The sequence below is a fragment of the Parasteatoda tepidariorum genome, chromosome 6 (assembly GCF_043381705.1).
Source record: "Parasteatoda tepidariorum isolate YZ-2023 chromosome 6, CAS_Ptep_4.0, whole genome shotgun sequence".
In the NCBI taxonomy this organism is placed as follows: Eukaryota; Metazoa; Arthropoda; class Arachnida; order Araneae; family Theridiidae; genus Parasteatoda; species Parasteatoda tepidariorum.
This window is the reverse complement of record NC_092209.1, coordinates 42335621-42360516: the sequence shown is the minus strand read 5'-3', so window position 1 is coordinate 42360516 and position 24896 is coordinate 42335621. Positions and strand designations below refer to the sequence as shown.

Sequence of the window (24896 nt, the reverse complement as noted above, 5' to 3'; positions counted from 1 at the left end):
AATAAAAGAATGTATTACAAAATTAAAAAAATTAGTATTATTGATTAAAAAAAGATATTTATAAATTAGGCTGTGACCTAATGTCACAATGTCCAAGGTTCCAACAGTGTGCAGCAATAGATAATTTCTCGTATTCTTAGTAACGGACATATCTATCGTGTTACTTAACCCTACATTTTAAAGCCCGTCTTGCTTATCCTATGTAGCCCCAGTCTCATTGACAAAGAATGTGGTAAATGTTCCACGGTGTCCATTTTTTGTGCGCTTGGAACATGTCGACTGTTATTTCCTATTTATTTACTTTCGTAACGAATGAAATTTTTAATTAAGTAATATCTTACCGCTTGAATTTTTTGGTATTATTTACTTAACATCGTGTTTATGTTTAGATTCATGTAAAAACAAAAAAAGGAAAGTTGTAAACACCGCTGGAACTACTCAGCCGAATCCATGGCAGGGAAGAAGAAATCGAGGGAGTACGTCAGCGCCAACAACAACAGCAGCTCCAACTACAAAAGATTTGAGCTTTTCAGATCTCCTGAAACTATTTAGGGGTTGAAATGGAAATAAGAAAGAAAACTATAGATGTTTGCTGTTTGCTGAAATATTTAAATTTATATATTTGTAATTCAAAATTTAACTTTCATGTATAGTTTTTAATTTTAAAAAAAATTTTATCTTTATTTAGACATGTACAAAAAATAATTCATTCAATACAATTTGATTTTTTAAACAACATGCCTACTGTCTTGAGAAAAAAAACTTTGCTTAAGAAAATGAAGTGTGCAGATTTCAAGATTCCTTTCAAATCATATAAAAGGAAAGGTTGGGACTATATAGGGATAAGCCACACTTTACCGGAAGGTGACTTTTCCCTACCGAACTGCTCCTTATTATTGTTTCCAGAACAGTATCTTACACTTTCATTGAATTCGCACTAGAAGATAGCTCAATACTCAAAAACATCTAATTAACTACATGAAAGAATACCAGAATATGGTAAAAATTACCGTGTTTTTCGGCTCTATGGGAACATCAAAGACTACGGTAATTTTTACCCGTAACGCTTTGGTAATGACTTTTGGAAAAATTTCAGTGAAATATGGTTTTATAATCATAGTGTATGATTGTAAATGTAATAAAATGCGGTAATTTTAAAGCTGTTAGTGTAATTTACTATTACGTAAAACTCTTTAGTTTAATAACTTCGTTTTTAATTTAGTAAACGCTTGTTAACTTTATTTTTCATTGGTTAGCTGCTTACATTTCTATATAAGCTAACATCTACCATACTTTAAAACTATAAAAATGCGTTTTTTAAATATACAAATATCGGGTCAAGGCTAAACTAAATCGATAACTTAAAGATATTCAAACCTGCTACATCTATGCTGCAATAGATCCATCTTTGTAATCTCTATCTTGTACAATCCTTACTTCAAGTTGATGATGTAATAAATCGAACTTCGTAATGAGCAAACAAGCTTGCATATGTATATGTAACAATAAAAATATAAATGTATGCTCAGAATAGTAATGTTTAGTTTTTGATTTATTCGTTTTAATCGAGCCATCTCTGGCAGAAATCTCGCCTTTTCACCAAACGCAGTGCAAAATGGAGGTAGTGAGTTCGAATCCCACAGTGAACTTGTACCAGTAACAATAAATAAATAAATTGGTTTAGATACATATGCCAGCTCGTTTGCTTAATACAAAGAGTGACTAGTCACATTTCATATTGAAGAGCAGATTTCACAAAAAGGAGGAAGACAGCTCTACGATATTAAACCCGCTACCTCTACGTTTCAAAGCATTTGGTGGAAGGACAATACCACTTGGCAACAGAGGTCCCAATAATAATTAAATAAATCCCATCTAAGGAAGCTGGAAACAGGCATCATAGTTTGATTGATCAAGATTAGAAACCTTAATGGTACAAACACTTAAAAGTATCATTTAGGCCTATTTTCCCACATTTATACTTGAGAAATATATAAAGAAAATAAATAAACCTTCACCTAACTTTTTACAACCATTTAAATAAACCTCCATTACAAAAAAGCATAAAAATGTAAACATATTGTAAAATTTATTACTATTTTATTTTTATAAGACAAACCGTTTTTATAACGAGCGGAAAAATTATCAATTCGATGTTTTAAATTACGAAAATTTTGATTTAATTGCCAGAATTCTGATTTTTTTTCCAAACATTTCTTAATCATACAATTACGGTAATTTTTCTTGATTTTTTTCTCCGTGTAGTGTTTTTTACCAAAAATGCTCCAATAAAAATGGTTGTTGAACAATTTAAAAATGTCGCTTTTTGTTATTTCCTCATATCCATTAATAGAGAATAGAATGTAGAAAAATAATAAAAAAATACAAACAAGGTTACATACAATAATTTGTTTCATTTATATAGAGGTTTTTATTTATATAGAGAAGCCAATTATAAGCTTTCCAACTCCTAATTTATTAATTAATTTATTCATTTATTAATTTATTATAAATTAATTAATTTCTGGAAGATAGTAACTTTAGTCATGAGATTGGTATCTTTGTTTACTAAAAAGGTCATGAACAAGCATTAAAACTGTCTAAAAAAATGGAATCTGAATTCGGAACTAATAATCCCATCGCCTTAACATTACAATATATAAAATACGCGTATATACAATATATATACTTATACATATTTTATACTTATGTATATTTTATTTTTATTCCATCATGGTCAATGAACAGCCGACCCATTTTTGAGCTTATGACTAACAGTGTTCGAATCCGTACTCTTGTAATTTTGAGTCCAATCCGGAAGTGAACTCCTGGATCAATTATTAGAACAAATTTGAATTCGTTTTTCCTCTTTTTTCGATGGAACTAACCCACATTTGCGTTACATGAAGAGGAAAACCACGAAAAAACTCTCATGGTTAATCTGACGACAAGGAGACTCTAACCCATATTCCGTCTACCACTTAGGATATTTTTTGTCACCACTGAGGTCGGTGCGAGCAGGGTGTTTAATTAAAGTGAAAATTCGTATTAAATATACATTTAAAAATTGAGAATTCAGTAGGTGCATTTAAAGTAGAACGAACAAACCACATTTAGTAAAAATATTCCCTGAATTTGCAAAAATCGTGCAATGTATTTCATTATACTGTAAAATTTTAACTTTTTTATTGTTGTTTAATTTTCTGAAAAAACTATCTAAAGTATTGATTCACGTTAAAATTCTGAATTCAATCAATCGAAAAATCAACCATTTAACAATCATTAACCGTTAAACGATAAATTTCTCAAAAATTGAAGAAATTCGGAGCGGCTTCAAAAGCTGCGTGTCGTACAAATAGACCCAATATTAGCAGGTGAAAACATAACCGGTTTAAGCTCTAAATAAAGGTAATATCAATAATTTTCCTAACCAAAACTCAGCACTTTCTCGTTCAAACGGATCACAATTTAATAATTATCGAATACAAAATTTAAATCCTTTTAACTAATTATGTCCCTCAAACAAAATAGTTATATTTTGTTCTGAAAAACTAAAGCTTTATGGGTAATTGTTTTGTACCCTAGTTAAAACAATATTTATTTTATTGATTTTTATCAATAAAGTACATATTATGTTAACTGGAATTCAAAACAATACTATCGGATCTTTTCTTATTATACAATCGTAACCATCTAAGATTGGACTTTCATGAGCTACGTCTCTAACAAAAAAAATATGTTATATTATTCCTTGATTAAGTAGATATTCCCTTATTCCCCGAAAACAGCAGTAATTAATTCCATAAAATCCAATGACACGATTTCTGTTATATCGAATTTAGTAGAACCAATCTTATCGCTTGATGTAAACTAAAATTCGTGATATCATGCTTAGATATACTGGGGTATAAAAAGAAAACGATTTTTATTTACAGTTTATATGGTTGACCAAAATGGAAATTTCTTTATTTTTTGTGGCAGTTGTATTTTTCTGTTGGGATGGCATATCAGGTAAAACAAAACATTTTTTTGTTATTTTCAATTAGATTTGTGTAAATCACTAAATGAAAAAAGGAACAAGCTTTAGAATACTAATTTTGCATGAAATATCTAAAACAGAAGTTACTCAAAGTATCATTCGCTCATCGGGCTGAAATTTCTTCATGGGGTTGAAATTTTTTATATCATCGGGCTGAAATTTTGATACAAATAGTATTGGTTTTATTTTACCTATTTTGAAGTCATTATTAAGTTATAAATTTTTAAGAACTGCATTTCTTACCTTGTATTCGTCATCAAATTTAAATCATTCCACAGACGAAAGGCATAGTGGCTATAAGAGTTTACGTTAAGACTTTTCTTCTTAATCGGAAACTATAATATTTGTGCTTCTAGAAGGCTAAAGTCGAAATTCTAAATTATAATGTTAGAATAACAATTTCATATTGCTTCAGTTTTTCCCATTCATTGATCCAGGATCCATCCATTGATCCTTGTATTGGGTTGGGTTCAAAATTACTAGGCTACGAAGTTGAGCATTGAAATTCAAAATTGGGCTGACTGTTCAACGCCAGTTAGAAATTTTTAATGCATATCAGTTGTAACATTACTTAATCAATAACTTACATCACTTAGTAAAATAACTTTAAATATTTCGCACTAAAGCGCGCAGCTTTACTAAATTCCTATAATTTATTTTAAATTTTTTGCATGCATGTTAGCAGTAAACTACTGAATTATAGCAGAACATTGTAACCATACCAATGGCGCACTGAGTTAATTTGCTTTATCATTTTGATTGGCAAATTTGATTTGAAATAGTTCAATTTGAAAACTCTATCAAATTCTCTAAGCATCACACTCACATTTTCTTGTTCTTGTCATAAGATAAGAGATGTCAATACCAGTCTAAAATACCAACAGCGTGATAATTTCCTTTCTCTGCCAAAGATGGCGATCTTTTGTCATTTCCATTGTTTTAAAGAATATAAAACAGGTGTAACGGGCATGTGCATAAAACTTTCGTCGCCACATTTTCAATTCAAACAATTTGATTTGGTTTTAGCTTCTTGTTTCTATGAAATAAAAAGAAAATTTATTTAATTCGTGATAGCCAAATGTATGCAAAATTTCATTTAAAATCTATTGTAGTGCTAGTATAGAAACTTTACATTTATTTGCAGCAAAGCTAACCTTGACAGCCATTACCAAATCTCGACAACCTGTTTACATCAATTTCTAATAGGTTTGCCAGATAATAGTTTTTATCGCTATACATGGTTACTTTTTAATGTTAAAAAAATTCATGTTTAATGTACTTAATTAAAATATAACACTTTCGCTTAATAACTGTCATAGTATCCACTAATTACATTTGTGGATACTTCAATGAAAACTGCACATCATATCCATCCATTATTAGAAACAAAAACAAAAAAATAGCAATATGATTCAAACATAGATTATAGATTCAAAAATTATTAGTTCTGAAAAGTTCCAAATTTGAAATGGGGGAAAATAGCTTGTGATAGAGTTTTAAAGCGTAAATAAGAACAATTTCTCTGAAGAACGTCTACGCAACGCATGCAACTAATAATAAAATTCATTTTCAATTCATCGTCTATCATGGAAAATTTGTTTGAAAAAAATAGCTTAAATATTTAAATCGTAAAAACTACTATCGAATATTTATGAGTGACGCTTTAAACAATGAGGAAATTTTTCATAGTTTTCATAGAAATAAATATTTTTACTTTATCGATTTTGGAAAAGATGGAAATTTGAGCTGGACTCTCTGATATAAGAATCAAATATATAAAGAAGAGTTAGAACAAAAATGCCAGAAACTTATCTTTGTCAATACATACCCCAAGCTGGGTTACTTTTTAATTTTCATATTTGCTCATTCTTAAATTTTTTCTTAATTTAAGTTTAAAAGATTACCATGTTCTTTCTGATTCAATTTGCCATATCTACAAATTAATTTAATAATAGAATTTGTATTTCTATTTGTTGCATTTTTACTTATAACAAGATTACAAATAATATTTATTTGAACTATTCAGTTAAGGAATATTGTACATCGTATACAATGCTTAAATGTTAAATTTGCCACAAATATAGAGCTTTACACAGAGCGATTTAAAGCACGGGAAATAATAGAAATTATTTAAAATTATATTTCAATATGTTTCTTATTTTATGATGAGATTACGTTTCACCTTAGGTGCAGTTGCAGAAAAATTTCACGTCGAAGGAGACGGGGAAATTAGTGGTATTGTATGAATTTTGATCGCTTTTATAGTGTACAAAATAAAATAAGGTCAGTTTTTTGACGTGGAGCTTTTGGAGCCCCCTCCAATATACACTAACGATGGCGTTCGAAAACCAACCTAAAAATTTAATCGGTTTTTATTTTAAGAGAGGTGTGAAGATTTTCATTCCTTCTCTTTATGTTATATTTTTTTATATACATGTTCCTTCTCTTTTATTTTGCTTTATATTCTTTCTTTTTGCTTTAAGATATACTTTCCTTCTCTTTTTATAAATAGATCAGGTTGTTAAAAGACAAAAAGCAGAATTTAAATGTTTTGAAAAGAACTTTGCACCGACAATATTTTTTGTCGCTTTTTCATCAAAATAAAAAGTATAATATATTTATTTAGAATTTGAGTACTTGATTGGTGCATTTTAAGTCAAACGATCAAACCACGTTAAGTATGAATTTTCCCCAAATTTGTTAAAATCATGATTTTCAAAAATTTCAATTTTTTTATTGTTTTTTATCATTTTGAAAAAAAAATGCATTAAATATGAATAAAATAATCCTCATAAAACCATTAAACGATTAACAACCGTTAACCGTAAAACAATAAACATCTCAAAAGTTGAAATCGTCTTTGATTAAATATTCGTCCTCGAACAAATCTTGTGAAAAATTGATTTAAAAAAGCTGGTATACTCTAGGGGAGACAAATTATTAGTTTAAAGTGAGAAACATCCGAAATGTTTTCAAATTCTAATTAATCATTATTGATGTCAATAATACCGCTAGAAAATTAAAATCATCTTATAACAGTTTATTTGAGGATGCAACTTAATAACGTATCGAAATACCACGTTTCAGAGCAAAGCACGATTTGTAAAAATATATAGCAAGGAAAATTTGCTAATCTTAATACATTGGTAATCTTGGGACCAGGAAATCTTAATACATTGTTCATAAACAGAATGTACTAAACTATTTTAAATCTATTTTTTTAATAAAAATATTTTTTATGAGTTTCTTAATTTTGATTGCGACAATTTTTCACGGGACATTCACAACAGAATTATATGGCCGAGTGGTTAGCGTGCCTGACTGCGAAGCCATAGGCTGCGGGTTCGAATCCCGCTCTGGGCGTGGATGTTTCTCTTTCTCTTTGTGCTGTCCTCTGTTGTGTGTGTGATGTGTGAATGTGGTCCACCCTATAAACGGGTTTGTGGCAGTGTGGCGTTGGCAATGCTGCTCGCCTCCGTGACTTTGGTTCACATTTGCCCACTGGGTAACGCGAAATGAGCAACAATTCTGGCATAGTATAGGCAAAGATTCAAATTCAGTGCCTGCCATTGGAAAAATAAAAAATGGTAAATTCAAAATTTTACATACCCTAATTTAATTTATTTTAGTATAGTTGCAATATTTTATATCGATGATAATTTTATATCGATTCAATGATGCGGTTTATCTATTAGGCGGATGGCCGTATCCATCAGGTAAACTTAATAAATTGTCCATAGTCAGGTAGTGCTAAGCTATCTTAAATCCAATTTTTAAAAAAATATTGTTAATGAATTTTTTAATTTTGATTGTGACAATATTTCCCTGGATATCAACAGAATAAAAATGATAAATTTAAAATACCTAATTTAATTTATTTTAGCATATTTATAACATTTCTCTTTTTTAGTGTGATAATTTTATAACATTTAAATGATGTCGTTTATCTTTTTGGTGGATATGAGCACTATGAAGGTAATTTTAATGCATTGCTAATAATCTGGGTGTAATAAATTGCATTAAAATCTATTTCTCTTTAAAAAAGAAATATTTTTTATTAGTTTTTTTCTTAATTTTGTTGGACAAAATAATAGCAGTAAACTAAAAATTTTAAATACTCTAATAAAATTAATTTTAGTATATTTGTAATATTTTTCATTTTATATCAAATCAATAATGTGATTTTTCTTTTAGGTGGATATAGGCACATTGCAGGTAAACTTGATACATTGCTCATAATCAGAATGGACTAAATTACATTTAAAATACCTAGTTTAATTTATTTTAGCATGTTTATAATGTTTTTTTTTTATTTCAGAGTGATAATTTTACAACGATTCATTGATGTTGTTTATCTTTTAGGTGGATATGAGCACCATGCAGGTAATTTTAATCCATTGATCATAATCTGGGATCATAATCATAATCTGGTGAATTAAATTATCTTAAATCAACTTTTTAGAAAAATATTTTTAATAAATTTCTTAATTTTGATTGTGAGAATTTTTCCCAGGATATCCACAACAGATTAATAACGGTAAATATTAAATTTTTTATATACCCTAATTAAATTTTAGTATGTTTGTAATAATTTTTATTTTAATGTGATAATTTTATATCAATTTAATGATATGGTTCAACTTTTAGGCAGATGGTACAATCCAGGTAAGCTTAATATGTTTATAATCAGGATGTACTAAATTATATCTTTTTAATTGCGCAAATTGGCACATTGTTGACAATCAGGATGTATTAAATTATCTTAAATCTACTTTTTGTTACAAAAAAAAATACTTTGAATCTATTTCTTAACTTTGATTTCAACTATTTTTCACATTCGAGACAATACTGATACATTTTAAATTACCCTAATTTCATTTATTTTAGTATCTCTGTTACATAATACTAATATTTTATATGCGCAATGGTATAAATAATTTTCATAATGGGTTTAGGTGAAATATCAGTTTTAGGAAGTATCGTATCATGCCGAATCATTTTTATGTTTGAATAGTTCGGCATTAATCTGTCCTCCGTTCCCAACCTTTCAATCTATCCATCGTCTTTTCAAATCTATCTTTCGGTTTCGATTCTTTTCCTGTTAAAATGGTCCACAAAAAATGAACATTCCTTTCCAGAACATCAAAAATTATTGATTTGATAACAATATTGTGTAAAAAAAAATTATTGCTTCATTTTGACCTTAAATATTTTTTTAATAAAAAAAGACCATTTTTACCCTCTTTGCATTTAGCACCTAGTTCTACATCTCCTAGATCATCTTCCCCAAGAATGTCTTCAACTGGTAGCTCATCCACTGGTAGCTGGGGACTCATCCACTGGTCAACTAAAGGTATATCAACTGGTGGTCCACCTACTAGAGGTTCTACAGCTAAGACATATTCAACAAGAAGTTCTTCAATTAAGAGTTATCCAACTAGAAATCCTTCAACTTGGAGCTCTTCAATTAAAGGCTCTTCCCTTGATAGCTCAACCACTGGTGGCTTTTCAGCTAAAGGCTTATCTACTGGTCGCTCTACAAGTAGAGGATCCTCAACTAAAAGTTATCCAACTCGGAATTCGTTAACTTGGAGTTCTTCAACTAAAGACTCATCTACAGGTCGCTCTGCAACTAGGGGCTCTTCAACTGAGAGTGATCCAAATAGAGGCTCTTCAACTGAAAGTGATCCAACTAAGAGCTCTCCAACTGGGGGCTCTTCAACAAAGGGTTATCCAACTATGAACTCTCCTACTAAGGACTTTCCAAGAAAGGTCCCACCCACTGTGAGCTTTTACACTGGAATTTCTTCAATTGGAAGTTTTCCAACTGTTGGCTCTTCTGCTAGAAATTCTGAAGAAGATATACTGGCTCTACTAATCCGGAATCATTGACACGTGGCTCAACTACACTAACAGGAGAAGGCTACTTCTGGTCGTAACTCTGTCAGTGAAGAAGAAAGTCCACCACCTAAACTTCATCTACGGAACCAAAACACATCACTGACTGCAATGTTAAAAGATTAGAAGAATAAGTCTTTTTCTTTTGTAAAATACTGTTTTCAAATACTCATAATATTCTCAACATAAGCTGTAATAAACATTTTATTCTGAATTTTTATTTAATTAGGTTACTTTAATGTCATTTCTTTAAATCAAGAAAAAATGCAACGTTTGCGCAATCAGTATTTCTTTTTTTAACTTTGTTAACCTTAAACCAAATACAAGGCGTCTATTAGCCATTATTACTATGCTTTTAGAATCCTTTTCAGAAATGAATTAATAATCACATATTTCATTTGTCTACAAGTAAATATTTAGCAACACATACAAATCTACAGCAAGGGCGCTGCGCAGTAGGAGGTCAGAGGGGGAGGGATTGCCTCCCTGTCGGGCATCGTTTACCCCTTTATCGAGACGAAATTGAAAATCGTCGAGAAAATGCTACCGTCTTAAAAAGAAATATAATTACATTCTTAAAAGAAGTTTCTATTTTCTTCTCTTTTTTTTGTAAATTAGAATAAATTAAAAATATGAAGACGAGAATGTGTTCTTTTTACTTACATTTAACCACTAACTTCCTGTTCACTTTTTCTTGGAAATTTCTGAGAGACAAATCTTTTGTTTGCGTCCATATGGAAAGTTATTCAGCACAAGAGGCAGACAAAGGGGAGACAAGAAGATTGTCCTATAGTTCCTACCCCATCGTCCTCACTTACTTACCACGCTTTCTGAGACTGACTATAATACATGCACACTTTCTCCGCATTCAATAACGAAAGGTATTTCGTTAAACGTCTCACCGTTTAACCTAAAGAATTCTATTTTTAAATTATTTGGAAGAAACGAAGAAGTAAGTTTGTTCTGTCAATATTTTTTTAAATTTGCTCTTAAATAGCGTATATATTTATATATGCTAATAAATTCAATTATAATTGATCATATATGAGTTAAAATATTAAAATGAACTTCTAATACCAATACCTACCAAGTTGTCTTGTGAACTGCAAAAAAGAGGACCTCAGCTTATTTTATCTAAAATGCACGTACTATTCCATCAGAAATTTGTCTATTTATCAGTAAGAAAACATTTTAATGTAATAAAAAAATTAAGGTTAACAAAATAAATATTCAAATCACGATTGTAATCTCTGCTCTCGTCGTTTAAGTTTATCTTGTTGAGAAAAAGTCTAGAAAAAAAATAGGAGAAAGCCGACAAAAGGAGAATTTATTCTTTTACACCGAATTTTATTTATTTGTTTGTTTGTATAATTATAGACACCACTTTCACCAAAATTGGGAGATGGAGGAATGGCAAAACTGCTCAGCAGCTCCTTTAATCGGCATACACTGCGTTTATATTATAAGAAAATTTATAATACACTTTATTTTTTCCATTGATTTTGATAACTCAAATAACAAACATTCTAAAACCGATATGGCTTATATGATAAGTGATTTAGCTTTCTCTTCCCATTGATGAGACTTTGGTTCGATTCTCCATGTTAATTCGTATACTGTTTCGTTTTGCTTTATCTAAATCTTTGCTGTAATGGTGACCAGCCGACGTGATATGAAGTTGCCAACATTAATGGATGGACCACTGTTTAAACGGTTGATTTGCATAAAAATAGACTGCTCAAAGAAAAAAAGATCTGTTGAAATATATAAAGTCTTCCGGTCTATAAACAATATTGAAGAAAAAAAGTAATGAGCGAAATGCTGTAAACAAAAATTAGGAGGAAAAAAAGGAGCAAAATGCTATAAACAAAAAAAGAAGGGAAAAAAATTATGAGCGAAATGCTATAAACAAAAAAAAAATTATAATGAGCAAAATGATATAAATAAAAGAAAAAAACATTAAATTATCTATTGGTATCCGCTTTTCGAATTCTATCGCTGATAAAATTCTGCAAGGGGAGTAATGTGGCGTAACTACATTTATAAATATTAAATACTATTTCACTAGTATGTAAGGCATGCTAACATAATTCTATCTTGAAGTACCTTTTGATAGCTGAAGGTTGACATAATCGATAATTAAATCCCTTCATATTCTATAAAGAAGAAGAATATTCAGAAATTTTCAAACAGAATTCTGTTTGTTCTGAAATCACATTTACTTATTGGAATGAAGAAAGCAATGGGGAATGAAATAATTTCCCTTTAATTTATAGTGAATTGAAGACAAAACAAATGTATCTTACCTTAATACACACATCTTTAACAGTATGCGATCACTAAGTCTGAAGCTGTCGCAAGTTTGTTGATAATGGAAAGGGAAAAATTATTAAGAAATTGTTCTTCAAATGTTCGACGGGCTCTGTTTCCAAATGATTTACCAATGTTCTGGATCGTCTTTTAAGTTCTTCTACGTTTTCCTTAGGGAAATTTTACTTCTTATTTGCTGCTTTAAAATAAAGCTTTTTTTTTCTACTAATTCTGATTTAACTAAATGAAAACTTAGTAAATAAAAGCCTGAAAGGAAATTCTCCGCTAGATGGCCCATTCAAGCGATCTCGAATAGTCCAACAAGTCAGAGTAACTTGTATAACTACAAGAAAGTTAGAACAAAGCGTACGTAAGTTTGGCTTAGAAACAATGCTGATCATGTCTCGTCTAGAAAATTTATTTTAGTTTGTTTGTTTTGTTCTGTCCGTATCTCGTAGCGAAGTGTTTTTAATAATGTTAGTAAAGTATACAAGAATATTCCTTCTTTAATTTTTTTTTATACATAGGTTAAAGTTTCAGCAAATTGAAGTGAAAGCTTCGTAAACGAAGTTCATTTATTCGAAACAAAATGTTCCGTCGTCAAAAAGTAAATAAAAAGCTCAGCGCAGATGAGCTAAAATCAAAACTATATGCTCATTTTGATAAAAGTGGCTCTTTGAACCAATTACGTACTCAAATTAGAAGTCAGCTCGCTTCCGAACTTTTTAAGATGGCACCAACATCAACCGTAGCTTCAGAACATAATAAAACTGTTGATCTTGGCAGTTCTCTGTTGCCCCTCCAGGTATTACGTACTTTGATGTCGTCAAATAACTGTTATACTGATCTTAATGTACCACTAGAAATTTTATTGTAATTAATATTTGAAATTTGCAACATTTTCTTGAAAATAGTTGATCTTATTAGAGGTTCTAAATTCTTATTTGTTTCAAAAATGTGTATGCTTTTGAGAATTGTGTATATAAATTGTGTAATTTTTTCCCATGTGCGCAGAGTTTCTTTTTCGTAACAAAGGCAGATAACTGTGATAATAGATTTGATAAGACAGATTTGAGACTTATTATATTACAACATTTTTCACTGTTAACGAGGTACTGAATTAAAGAAGATTTCAGTATCCGTACTTGCTCCAAAATAGTTGGGGATATTTCCGTATCTTGATCTGTCACGCCAACTACAATCGCCAAGGTTCCAAATAAATTTTAAAATTGAAAATTTTTTTTTAAAAAAAACATGTCGTAGATGTTTGCCCGGGGCTAGTTACGAGTTATATCTTTCAAGTTGGTCCCTTTTTGTGATGTTTATTTTTAGCTTCTTGCGGGCCGCTGCTCGGAAGTTGCCAGGACTTGGCGATTATTCTGCCACAGCTCACAATATAGAAATTTCCCCAAATAGTCTTCCAACTTTGGTAACAATCAGGCAGTGGTAACAACCAACAAGAAATTAAAAAATATAAATATTTTACAGAATAGTGCAAACTATTCTGTGTATTTCTTTTTTAAACCTTTGCATATACAAAAACTCTTTGGCATCTTCGTTATTGTTGCAGTGTGAACAAATATCAATTTGGAAATGTCCTTCTGTATTTTGCACAAAGATCAACTTAAAATAAAATTTACCTTGCAAAAAAATCTTAAAAATTTTTTTAAAAAGATAATAAGTATCCTTACTTCTTTTCAATAGTAAAATTTTTCAAAAATATTGAGTAGAAATGTGTCTAAAAATTATGGGTGTATTTCACTTTTGGTACCTCTTCTCACTGATATTTTGTATATTAGCTCTAAAAATACATAACTCCGGGTCCTGTTGTGGCTATCAGTTATACTCTTTATATTTGTCTCTATATGTTATTTTTTTATTTTCAAGTTTCTCTGGCTGTTGCTAAATTAACAACAATATTAATTACAATATTCCAGTTAATCTGTACCGAATTTTGCTTTCAAAAAAATATCATGAATGATTTATACTTTCAGTGAAAGTCTTTTTGGTCTTGATTTGGTACTCTCATTTTACATCTCACATTAGTATGTGTACCTCCTTTCTAATCTGTATAAACTTGAACCGCGCAGGCCTGTAGAAGTGCTCCATTTTCTTTTTGCCTGTCCTAAAGGGGTTTAAATTTATTTATTTTTTGGAATAAAAAGTGTTTTATTATCTTATTTCTAAAATTTATATAATTAATTCAAATGTAATTGAAAAAAAAAATTATCTAATAAAATTCATTAGCTTCATCAGGGGTGCACAACCTTTTTGAATGAAGGGGCACTTGCACAGCAGGTTGAATAATAAAGGGACCGCACTCATATTTAGACATGTTAACATGATATGTTTTACTGTCACCAATTTAAATTGAGTTCTTTTTAAAATATTAAATAAATAAATATATATTAATTAATAAGTAATTAAATTTAAAAAAAATTTTTCACTTTAACTTAAGTGAAAAACTGTTCTAAGGAATAAGAGGAAATCGCTTTTAAATTGCTTGTCCCAGCCATGAAAGTGCAAATGAATTACGAAGTATTGTTTCTTTTACTATTTGAGCAAATTTCTATCTAGAGCTTTTAAAAAATAAAGTAATCAGTAAATCAATAAAAATAGAGAATTCAAATAATGGAAGTATAGATCTGTGCATTAATGTTTATCTCATATTTTTAAAAATTTGGTGAATTTTAAATTATGAAAACTATGAACGAAAAATTTTACAACAACATACATTAGAGTCAACCATAGCCCACCTGGTCTGTTTTATATATTATGCCTATGAATAACAATTAAAAACACTTTTGCTCTTAATAAAAATCCAGGGGTTCAGAATATGTCTAATCGAGGTTTGGAGGATATTCAGGTAAATAGTCTAATTAATATCAGTCTATTATTAATATAGTCTAATTAATATTTTAAAAAAATTGCTATTAAATTTTTTGATAGATTATGCCTTAAGGTGTTTATTTCTGGCTATTTCGCTGGGTTTTCATCAGCATCCCCTTTAAAAGTGTATTAAACAGCTATGGTCATTGGTAGCTAGCATAAGGAGAAAGGTTGTCATTTGTGGATAATAAATAAGCATTTATTTAAAGCAACTTGAAAATGTTTTTGTGTCTTCTTTTTCAACCTACATAAATTGCTACTACCGATTCGTTGACTTGCTATTGTTAAATCATATTGCTAAATTAAAAATGTAGTTCATGAAAAAATAAGGTATAAGTGTTTTCATCATAGAAAAAAAATGAATGAGAATTTCTCACCCTTTCTCAAAAACAGGGTGAGATTTCAAAAATTTAAGTGAGATTTCTAAAAACTAAAAAAACACAAAAACTCTTGAAAAAAAATCATTTCTTTAATTATAATACATTTTTAACGTCTTCTATTTTTTAAAGCATTGAATATTTTTGGGGCATCATCATAGAAGATTTTGCCTTTACAAGGTATTTGTCCATCTGACATAAGTTCATAAAAAATTTGAACGTCTCAATGAAGAAACCTTACCTACGGTAAACACGTGGTTGCAGAGAAATGTGTTCTGAAAGGCGTTCCCTGGTTGTGTTCTGTTGTTCGAAAAGGTTCTGAACAATACTGGTAAATAGAGAAGCTAGATAATGGGGCAGATGTTGAAAATAATGAAAGATCCAGAAGGAAAAGTGAAATGGATTTTATTCTAAATGGCGTAATTCAAAGCTTTTTCCAAAATACGAGAAATTCACGAATTTTGAAATTGATTTATAGAATGCGCGAATTGCTCGCTGTAATCATTTTTTAATGCAAGAAAAGAAAAAAATATGCGAGATTCTCGCGCTGTAGTGAAAACACTGTATAAGAAAAATGGAAAAATCTAAGTCATCGCTTAAATAATATAATATACATTTTTTAAAGTTTATTTTAGCTCATTTTTTGCACTCAGGCATTTTCAACTTATTGTTTAAAAATATCGCTCACGCTGTAGTGAAAACACTGTATAAGAAAAATGGAAAAATGTAAGTCATCGCTTAAATAATATAATATACATTTTTTAAAGTTTATTTTAGCTCATTTTTTGCACTCATGCATTTTCAACTTATTGTTTAAAAATATCGTTATTGTTAAAACCTTATATTTATTTTTATAGATTATTACATTTTCAATTGATTTTGAATTATATTATTTTTAATGCATATGCTATTTTATTCAAGAAGTATGTATAAAAAAAAATTTATTAAAGGAAAAATTATTATTGAAACATATTTTAATCTATGAACTTTACTTTCTAAAAATACTTCAAAAAAGTTATTATAACTTTTAGAAAGAGGTAGGTAGGTACTTTGTTTACGTTGCACTTGAACTGCAGAATGGGCTGTTGGCGACGGTCAAGAAAACATTCCTGAGGATGATCCGAAGACATACCATCGCAATTTCGATCCTCTACAGAGAGGATGGCTCTCTTGCTTTGATAGCCTGACAACATGTGCGTTTAGAAAGAAAAATGTAAGTTTAGGATAAATTTCAAACCAGAAAAAAAAACTGTTCTGGGGAAATATTTAGCTTTGAACATTTTCTGCACCAATGTAACAATCTGTTAGTACTTATTTAAAAAAGCAGTTACTGTAAATATTATAACATACATTTTTTAAAGTTTATTTTAACACATAACTTCTGCAATATCAACTTATGTATTTACATTAAATTTTATACTAAATTCTTTCTTTTAGGTTTGCAATTGGCTTGTATATGACCACTTAATAAGACAAGGTTACCAATATACTTTATCCACATTTGTCAGTGAAACAAATTTGCCTTATCCTGAGAAACTCCTAGCTGTTGGTGACATATTAGCTCTTGTCGGTTTAGACAACAACTCTTCAGAATATAAAAAAATTAGTGATTTGTATTTAATTAACAATGAAAAGGAAGGACTACATTCCTTGTTACTAGCAATAATCAAATCTATTATTTTTATATCAGATAAGGATAACCAACCTATTGAAAATGCTATGAATTCATCCTTAGAAGTTGGAATTAAAGATAAATTGCCATCAAGCAGTGAAAAGCATGTTCTGTTCGAAACTTTTGGAGAAAAAACTTCTAGAATAAAAGAATTGAGTGGAGCTTCATCATTGGAATCTAGTTACTATGATCAACTTCAATCCATAAGAGACGAAAGAGATAAAGAAATACAAAATTTGCGGCATAAACTTGTGCAGGAGCTTGAACGTTTACATCTACAAGAACAGACACTTCATCAAGAAATAGACCAGGAAAGAAGGGAAATTAAAAAAGAAAGAGATCTATTGTTTAGTGAAAGAGAAAAGTTAAAAGTATGAAATATTTTACTTCATATTGCCTTAACTGTTTGTTTTAAAAGTGTTATTCTGCTGAAATAGAATATTTATATGCTACATTTATGTATGATATAGTAATAAAAATAATGGAGTTCATGCATATTAAGCTTTTACCAGTGCAGAGATGATTGTGCACCGGAAAAAGTTCAGGTTTCTAGATTTTTTGCTAACTGCAATCCGGAAATCCAAGGTCTAGAAGTTTTAAGAAATCATTGATCACATTTATGTCTAAAAATTCTGGTATAATTTATTTAGAAATAGTAGAACTAGAATTTATTCTTGGCATCTCTTTCATTTGAAAATATTTTTCTTTTAGAAAAATAGATGTGATTAGACATAAAAGTAAACTTATACATTATAATTCATTCAAATTCTGTTGCATATAATTTATTTAGAATTTCATGTTTTTAAAATACCTATCATTTAAATTTATTTTTTGAAATGCGTCAATGATTTTACTCGATGGACTTTCGATTTTCAGGATGTTTGAGTTGAGCTCACAATCACCCCTGGCAGTGTTCACTCTTAGAAGTTTTAAAAATAATAATGTCTAGTGTGTAGATTATTTTAATGTGCATTGCGCAAAAAGATCAAACTGCCCTGAATAACTTTCGATCTAATAATCGCAAATTCACTTTCTAAGACTCAATCTTAATGGAGTGATCTCAAACATGCTAATTAATAAGTGCAGAAAATATTTTATGTTACGAAATCAGACACAAAAATGTACTTTCTCTGAATAAAAAAAAAAAATTTTTTTTTCACTGAAAAAAAATATTCTTATTTTTAAATATAGGGGCTAGCCACAATCTGGGAAATCTGGTCCCAATAGTTTGGTAAGGAGAGCGCTTTGGACCCCTTAATGTTAATTTTTCTTTTTTTGTATTTTACTACATCGCGAGAAATTTTTAAGCGAATTGAAAACATTTCTGCACATTAAAATTCGTGTATCCATAAATAATTACATGTAAAAAATAACTTTCAGTAAATATTTTTTATTTTCTTTTAGAATGGTTAAAGAAATATATATATTTATCTAATTTTTTGTATCATTTTACATTTCAAAATTTGAGCAAAATCTTTGTGAATAGTTCTTGAAAAATTGAATTTTAAAAAAGGAACTATTTGACCAATTTTGCTCAAATTTTGTATTTTGCCTTGTAAAATTATGCAGAAATTTGTATATCTCACAGTTCAAAATTTTTTAGACTATTATTTGATAAAATAATAATAAACATCTATTGAAATCTATTTTTTGCATGGAATTATGTTCTTACAAGCGAATTTTATAACTGTGTGCAAAAAAATTTTTAATTCACTTAAAAAGTTCATGAGGTATGGTGAAATACGCAAAAATAAAACTAACAATAAGGGGTCAAAACTTTGAATCGCTCTCCTGACCAAACTATGGGGACTATATTTCCCAGATTGCGGCTACCCCCTATATCTTCAGGGTCAAAAATCCAAATCCATTGAAAAGAAAGGTGTGTTTATTCAGAGAACTGCACTTATTAATTAGCATATTTGAAATCACCCCCTTGTGTCATTAAGATTGAGTCCTAGAATGTGAAAATCCAATCATTAGATCAAAAGTTATTCAGGGTGGTATTTCTTTTTTTTTTTTTTTTGACGTACTATACAGTAGAGCTCCAATTATCTAAACCAGTTACGACTAAAGCTGATCCGGATAATTATACAACTTTAAAATGTGGCTATAAGGGTGTTTTTAAGTAACTTCCCTTCATACTTTTTTTCCAGGTTTAGGATTAGCGATTGTAGTAGTCTCTATTATAGCATATTACAAATGGCGAGTTTAAAAGCTTAAATTGGAAAGGTCTCTGAGGGACAAAAAAAAGCCTTTTTTGGACCCCTTTTACATTTTCTGAAAGTAAAGCACGATTACAATTTTCTCTCTATATACTTTTTTTTCGGGAAAAACAGTCCTTGAATGATCCAGATAATTAGGCAATCCAGTAAATCGGCACTCTACAGTATTTAAATAGTGAAACAGTGTTAAGTGATTTCCTTTGCAATAAATTTTTTTGTAACTTATTTTATATTTTTTCTGGGTTCTTATTTGTTTTATGTGCTCCTTCCATTTTTTTTAACAGAACTGTTTTAACATTTATTTGATTTAGTGCTAATTCTGTTACATAAAATGTGCATAGACCTTACAATTTTTTTAAAATTTAATTACATTTTTTATTGTTTTTAGATACTTTAATATATATTTTACACTATTTTACTGATTCCTAAGCAGTTGCATACCCAGAAAGTTGTGTGAATCAACACTCTAGAAAATCTATGCTATTCATATGAAATTTTTTTGTGAATAGTGCATAGGTGTGGGTAATTAGCTATCAATTATAAAAATGTTGATTTTTTAAAAAAAATTGTAGAGTGCATTATTTGGAGTGTGTTATAATGTTCTAAAATAATTTTTTTGTGATATTAATACAATTTTCTTTATTATTATAAATAACTTTCATTATTTGTAAGAATAAATTCCTTTTACTATTTATGTGTTCTTAATACAAAATTTTAATCTTTGTAGGTTGATAAAGATTTGTTTTTAAAAGAACAGGAAAATAAACTTGAAAAGAAAATCAGAGAGGTTGAAGACATTCACATTGCAAAATTGCATTCGAAGGACAAAGAAATTGCAGGGTTGCATAATGAATTAAAAGAAAGGGTAAAAAGGTAAGTTGACGCTGGAAAAATTACTTAACACTGTTTCCTCTTTCCTTATTGTTTTTTGTTTCGTAGAAAGTTCATAAAGTTATTCTTAACTATTGTCTTGTGTCCAAGTAAATACACTGATGTCCAAAATTAAGGTCACAAACTTGTTTTTCAAAATTATTCCAAATTGCTACAAGTAAAATTGATAGAATTTGTATTTTATGTATTTTGAAGAACAGGTAGTACACAGAGATTTTCAACTGCTCTGAACAAGACAGAATATTTTAAAAAGTGGTTGAGAACTAAAAACTAAAATTTGCTGATTTTTTATTAATTTTGTTGACTTTTTAAAAGGCTTGACGCTGCTTAACTGCGGCAAAAGGTCTTATAACTTAAACCTTTGAATTATTTACAAATAGTGGTATGTAAAAACCCAATAAATCAAATTTATTAAACCAAGAAACATACATTAAAAGACTACCACTCGAAAATATTTATCCACTGTCGGAGCAAGGCGGCATCTCTAAGTACAGGGGTAGAAGGCCTCTTATATTTCCTATAAATCCTATATTTTTACAAATGGGTAAAAAAGTATCCTATATTTCCTATAAATCCTATATATTTAAATATCCTATATTTTTCTTTGGATTTTTTATTCTATTTCTTCATTGCGCTTTTTTCAATTTATTGCATTCGACTGGCAGTAATGCTATCATCGAATAGAAAAAGAATGACTACTTTTCCAATTGTTAGAAGATAACCCTACATGATGTTCCATATTTTATTTGAAGCTGACCAAAGAGTGAATATGTACAAATGAAGATAATCTCTAAGAAATTGAAAATACAGTACAGAACCCGTTATCCGGAAATCAGAAAACCGGAAAACCAAAAAACCGGAACAAAATTCGATACATTTTCCCGCAATTTTTAAAAAAAATTTTCTTTTCCTCATGGGATTTTAGGATTTTTCTTTCTTTTTTGAAAGATGTTTACCTTACCATCATTTCAGAAATAATCATTAGTGTATTACCTCATCGTTTTTTCTTATTTTTAAGATTATTTCCAAATATTTTTTTTTTTTAGTTGGGTTTAACACTAAAAAAACGGCTTTTTGTAGCGATTCAGAAAACCGGAAAAATCAGTTATCCGGAATAGCGATAGTCCCGATCGTTCCGGATAATCGGTTCTCTACTGTACTACTATTGATAAAAAATATTGGAATAGTGATTTGGTTTTAAAGATGAGAGTCGAATTGTGAGGCATATATCATTTGTTAACTATAATAGTTCTCACATTTTCTCATGGTCAAGTTTCTGTGGAATGAGGTTTTTTTTATTAATTAATTATAACTGATGGAAGATCAAGAAGTTTAAGCACATTAGTAAGTCCGAAAGTTATTAGAGATTTTGCTTAAAAAATACAGTCGATGAAAGTTGTAGAGTGACTAAAATATAATTTTTTTAAATTTTTCTTAAAATAGAATAGAAATATATCTTTAACTACTTAACCTCTTCATTACCTCTGTTCATAAATGTAGAGCTTCACTTCTTAGCTTCTAAAAACATGCTATAAGAAAATTAATTGTTTTACCTTCACTGAAACAGTTATGGATATTTAAGCTTTCTGGGGACTCCGTAATAGATATAGAACATTAAGTTATTTGGGTAGAATTCCACATGATTTTTGAAAAATGCCGCTAAATCCACATGCTCAAAAGTTTAACCAATTTTAAATATTATATTCTGATAATATTTTTTTTCTTTTGACATGGTAGTTCTGTGATCTGTATGAAGCTTTTATATTTACTTAATATTTAAAAATAATACAGTCAAGAACATGCAGGTTCATATATGTGTAAGGCCAAATTTATGACAGCATAATGGTCAAGTGAATTCTCATATTATTATGAGTATTCAAATTTACATCTATTTAGTAATATTTTTATATGTATTTTAATTAATTGTTTTATATTAAGATACATACATACATTTAATAGCTTTTACTTTTTGTGTTTTTTTTTCTCCATAATTTTGAAATTTTATCCCCAACAATTAAGTATTTTTTATAGATAATGGTAGATTCTTTTCAATAATTATATATTTTGCGTGCTTTGCATAATTAAACCTAGATTTCATGCAGTAATGCACTGTTAAACATTGGTATTGCATCTGAATGCAAAAACTTCATATTTTTTAAAATGTATTTCTTTTCAAAATAATTAGTAAATCAATTCATCCTTGTATTTTAAATGGACCATAATATAACATTATGCATGTTTGTTCCTACTTAGGTACAATTTAACATTTGAAATATTTATATTATTTTATTTAGTTAAAACCTTATTAGCTCCCTGGCAGTATAATTAATATTTTTTTAATCTTATTATTACTTAACATAAAACGGATAAAAAAAATATAACAAATATTATAAACAAAATAATTATCTTATTATAAGCACAACATACAAAATAAATTTTATTATAGATTTGACATTCTAGGAACCTCTTATATAGCCTAATTCAAAATATCTGCATTAAATAAGAATTTGATCTTACTTAAATTTCTAATAGTTTGCTTACAATTGACATTATAAAAATAGTTTGCTCGCAATTGACAATTTTAAGATCACTTTCTACTAATAAAAAAAATAGATAAATATTTTCAGAGCGCAGGCCCATTTAGATCAGTGTGATAAAAATCCTTGCTGATTTTTTTTATAGTGCTTTAAATTTGGTCTATATTTCAATTTATTGTGTATATAAATTGTAGGAAAGACTTTATGCCATCCCACCCCTAAAAATATGTTTCTATATTATAAATACTTAGTTAATTATTTTTTATCTGCATATTAAAAACTTTTGTTAATTTTTGTTTTGAGTATTTAAAAAAAAACTTTGATACATATTATAATTTAGACTAGAGCATATGGAGTTTGAATTGTCTACTCATAGAGAAGAATTAGATACTCTTAAACGGGAGCTTGATGATGCAAACAGAATGTATAAGTCTGTTCACGAAAAATACAATTCACTTTTAGATGAGGTATGCAAACAACTTTTATAATAAAAAAAATTTATGTACTGTCCTATTTTCATTTTATATATTTTTGTCGTCTTGTTTTTTTGTTATACATTTATTTCTAAAGCATGATTTTTTAATATTTTTTTGAAGTATCTTAATTCAAATTTGTTGTTCGTAATTTATACTAATTTAATTTTAGTTCCTGTTAAGCAATCTTGAACCATCAAACAAAATATGTACAGGGGTCTGTCCAGGCCGAATTTACTACCGTTTAGCGGTACCTTCACAAATTAAACTTTAGGAAAAACGGTAGTTTCACAAATTCAATTTTAGGAAAAACGGTAGTTTCACAAAATACTTTTTCTTAAAATTTTATTTTTGTATCCCTTAAGAATCCATATTTTTGTGTTGGTTTTTTAATATAATTTTTAATTTTTCGCAAATTATGTCTAAATTTTTGCGAAATAGGTACCTCTCGTAAAAACCTAGACAGACCCCTGATGTACTAATTTTTCCTATTTTAAAATTTATTTTTGTGGAATGGAATTCACAATTTCATTTGTAGTGAACAAAAATCTTATTTGTTGTGGTATTTCCTAGATGTCTAATTATAATAATCTTAGATGATAATAGATGTAAACTAATAATAATAATTTGCGTGTCCAATAATTGAACTAACGCACTAGGTCTGCTCATCGGCAAGACCGATTGTGCAGCTCATTGGAAATAAAATAAATAATTGAACTTTTGATTTTTTATTAATGCAAAAAAAAAAAAAAAAAAAAATTTATAAATTTGTTTTTGTTCCATTTTTTCTGAAGCTTTCAGTTATAAAGCATTTCTTACACTTTTGCCTTGGCTCGATATTTATTTTTCATATATTTTCAGAATACAAATCTTGTGCGAAAATTCGAAAGAATGTCTGATTATAACATATTAAAAGAGGAACTTGTAGCCAAAGGAAGAGATATTTCCAATTTGCAGCACGAAATTGAAAATCTTCACAGAACTGCAGAAAGGGATAAAAAAGCTTATATTGAAACTGTAACTTCTCTAGAATTGAAGTTGAAAGCAACTGAGCCAAAAGTAAGAATCTGTTTTTAAATGTTTATTTATAACAAGCGTTAGATGAAAACATTAAGTCATTCTATCAGGGTTGGCAAGATTTTGCCGCACGTGGAAAAAACCATGGTAAATACCGGTAAAAACCGTCCTGGCAGAAACAGGTTTTTGCCAATCAAATTGGCAAAAAGTAGCAAAAGCCTATATTTTCCAAGAGGACAAAAACACATTTTTGATACAAAATTATTCCTAAAATTGAAATATATCCTAAAAAGCCAAATATATTCTTCTTTTAAGCATGCTTTATTTCAATTTATGATGAACATTGACGATTTAGACCTCTATTTTTCACTTTATAGGAAGGAAGCATTTGATTTTTTATACCAGTCTTGCGCCAATCTAAATGAATTTCTTATGTTACCTTTGTTATTTTTTTTAAATAGTTTCATGTATTTTTTTTCTATTATTACAGTGTTCAGCAGTATATGATGTCTTATGATGAGCAAAATAATTCATGATTGTAATATCCCCCCCCCCTTTTTTTTTCTTATTT

The 24896-nt window shown here is 28.9% G+C and overlaps 3 protein-coding genes across 7 annotated transcripts in view; all 3 read left to right on the top strand.

Annotated features, from left to right (window-relative positions):
• The window catches only part of LOC107440890 (uncharacterized transmembrane protein DDB_G0289901), a gene marked incomplete in the record, with an annotated part of 26918 nt that extends 25387 nt beyond the window's left edge, over positions 1-1531 (top strand). The window contains 1 exon segment of the mRNA XM_071182268.1: positions 390-1531. Within this exon segment, the coding sequence (XP_071038369.1) occupies positions 390-559 (170 nt within the window).
• A 2369-nt stretch (positions 1532-3900) lies between these two features.
• Positions 3901-10162, top strand: LOC107449103 (sericin-2-like). 3 transcript variants are annotated; one of them, XM_071182265.1, is made up of 7 exons: positions 3902-4011; positions 6227-6274; positions 8234-8254; positions 8402-8422; positions 8553-8576; positions 8687-8704; positions 9294-10162. In XM_071182265.1, exons 1-7 carry the CDS (start codon positions 3954-3956, stop codon positions 9929-9931), a joined length of 828 nt encoding a protein of 275 aa, XP_071038366.1. In that variant the 5' UTR covers positions 3902-3953; the 3' UTR covers positions 9932-10162. The 3 variants fall into 3 exon arrangements, with proteins under 3 accessions (XP_015920023.1, XP_071038366.1, XP_071038367.1); XM_071182266.1 differs by lacking the exon at positions 6227-6274 and having other exon boundaries at positions 3939-4011; XM_016064537.3 differs by lacking the exons at positions 8553-8576; positions 8687-8704 and having other exon boundaries at positions 3901-4011.
• Positions 10163-12595: 2433 nt separating this feature from the next.
• LOC107449106 (centriole and centriolar satellite protein OFD1) overlaps positions 12596-24896 on the top strand; it is an 18583-nt gene continuing 6282 nt past the window's right edge. The window contains exons 1-5 of one of the 3 annotated variants that reach the window (XM_043055838.2): positions 12596-12617; positions 16951-17556; positions 20135-20280; positions 23176-23302; positions 24170-24367. In XM_043055838.2, the coding sequence (XP_042911772.1) occupies positions 17233-17556; positions 20135-20280; positions 23176-23302; positions 24170-24367 (795 nt within the window). In that variant the 5' untranslated portion in view covers positions 12596-12617; positions 16951-17232. Of the gene's footprint in view, positions 13053-16950; positions 17557-20134; positions 20281-23175; positions 23303-24169; positions 24368-24896 lie in introns of all 3 variants that reach the window. The other 2 variants (XM_016064541.4, XM_016064542.4) reach the window with 2 other exon arrangements.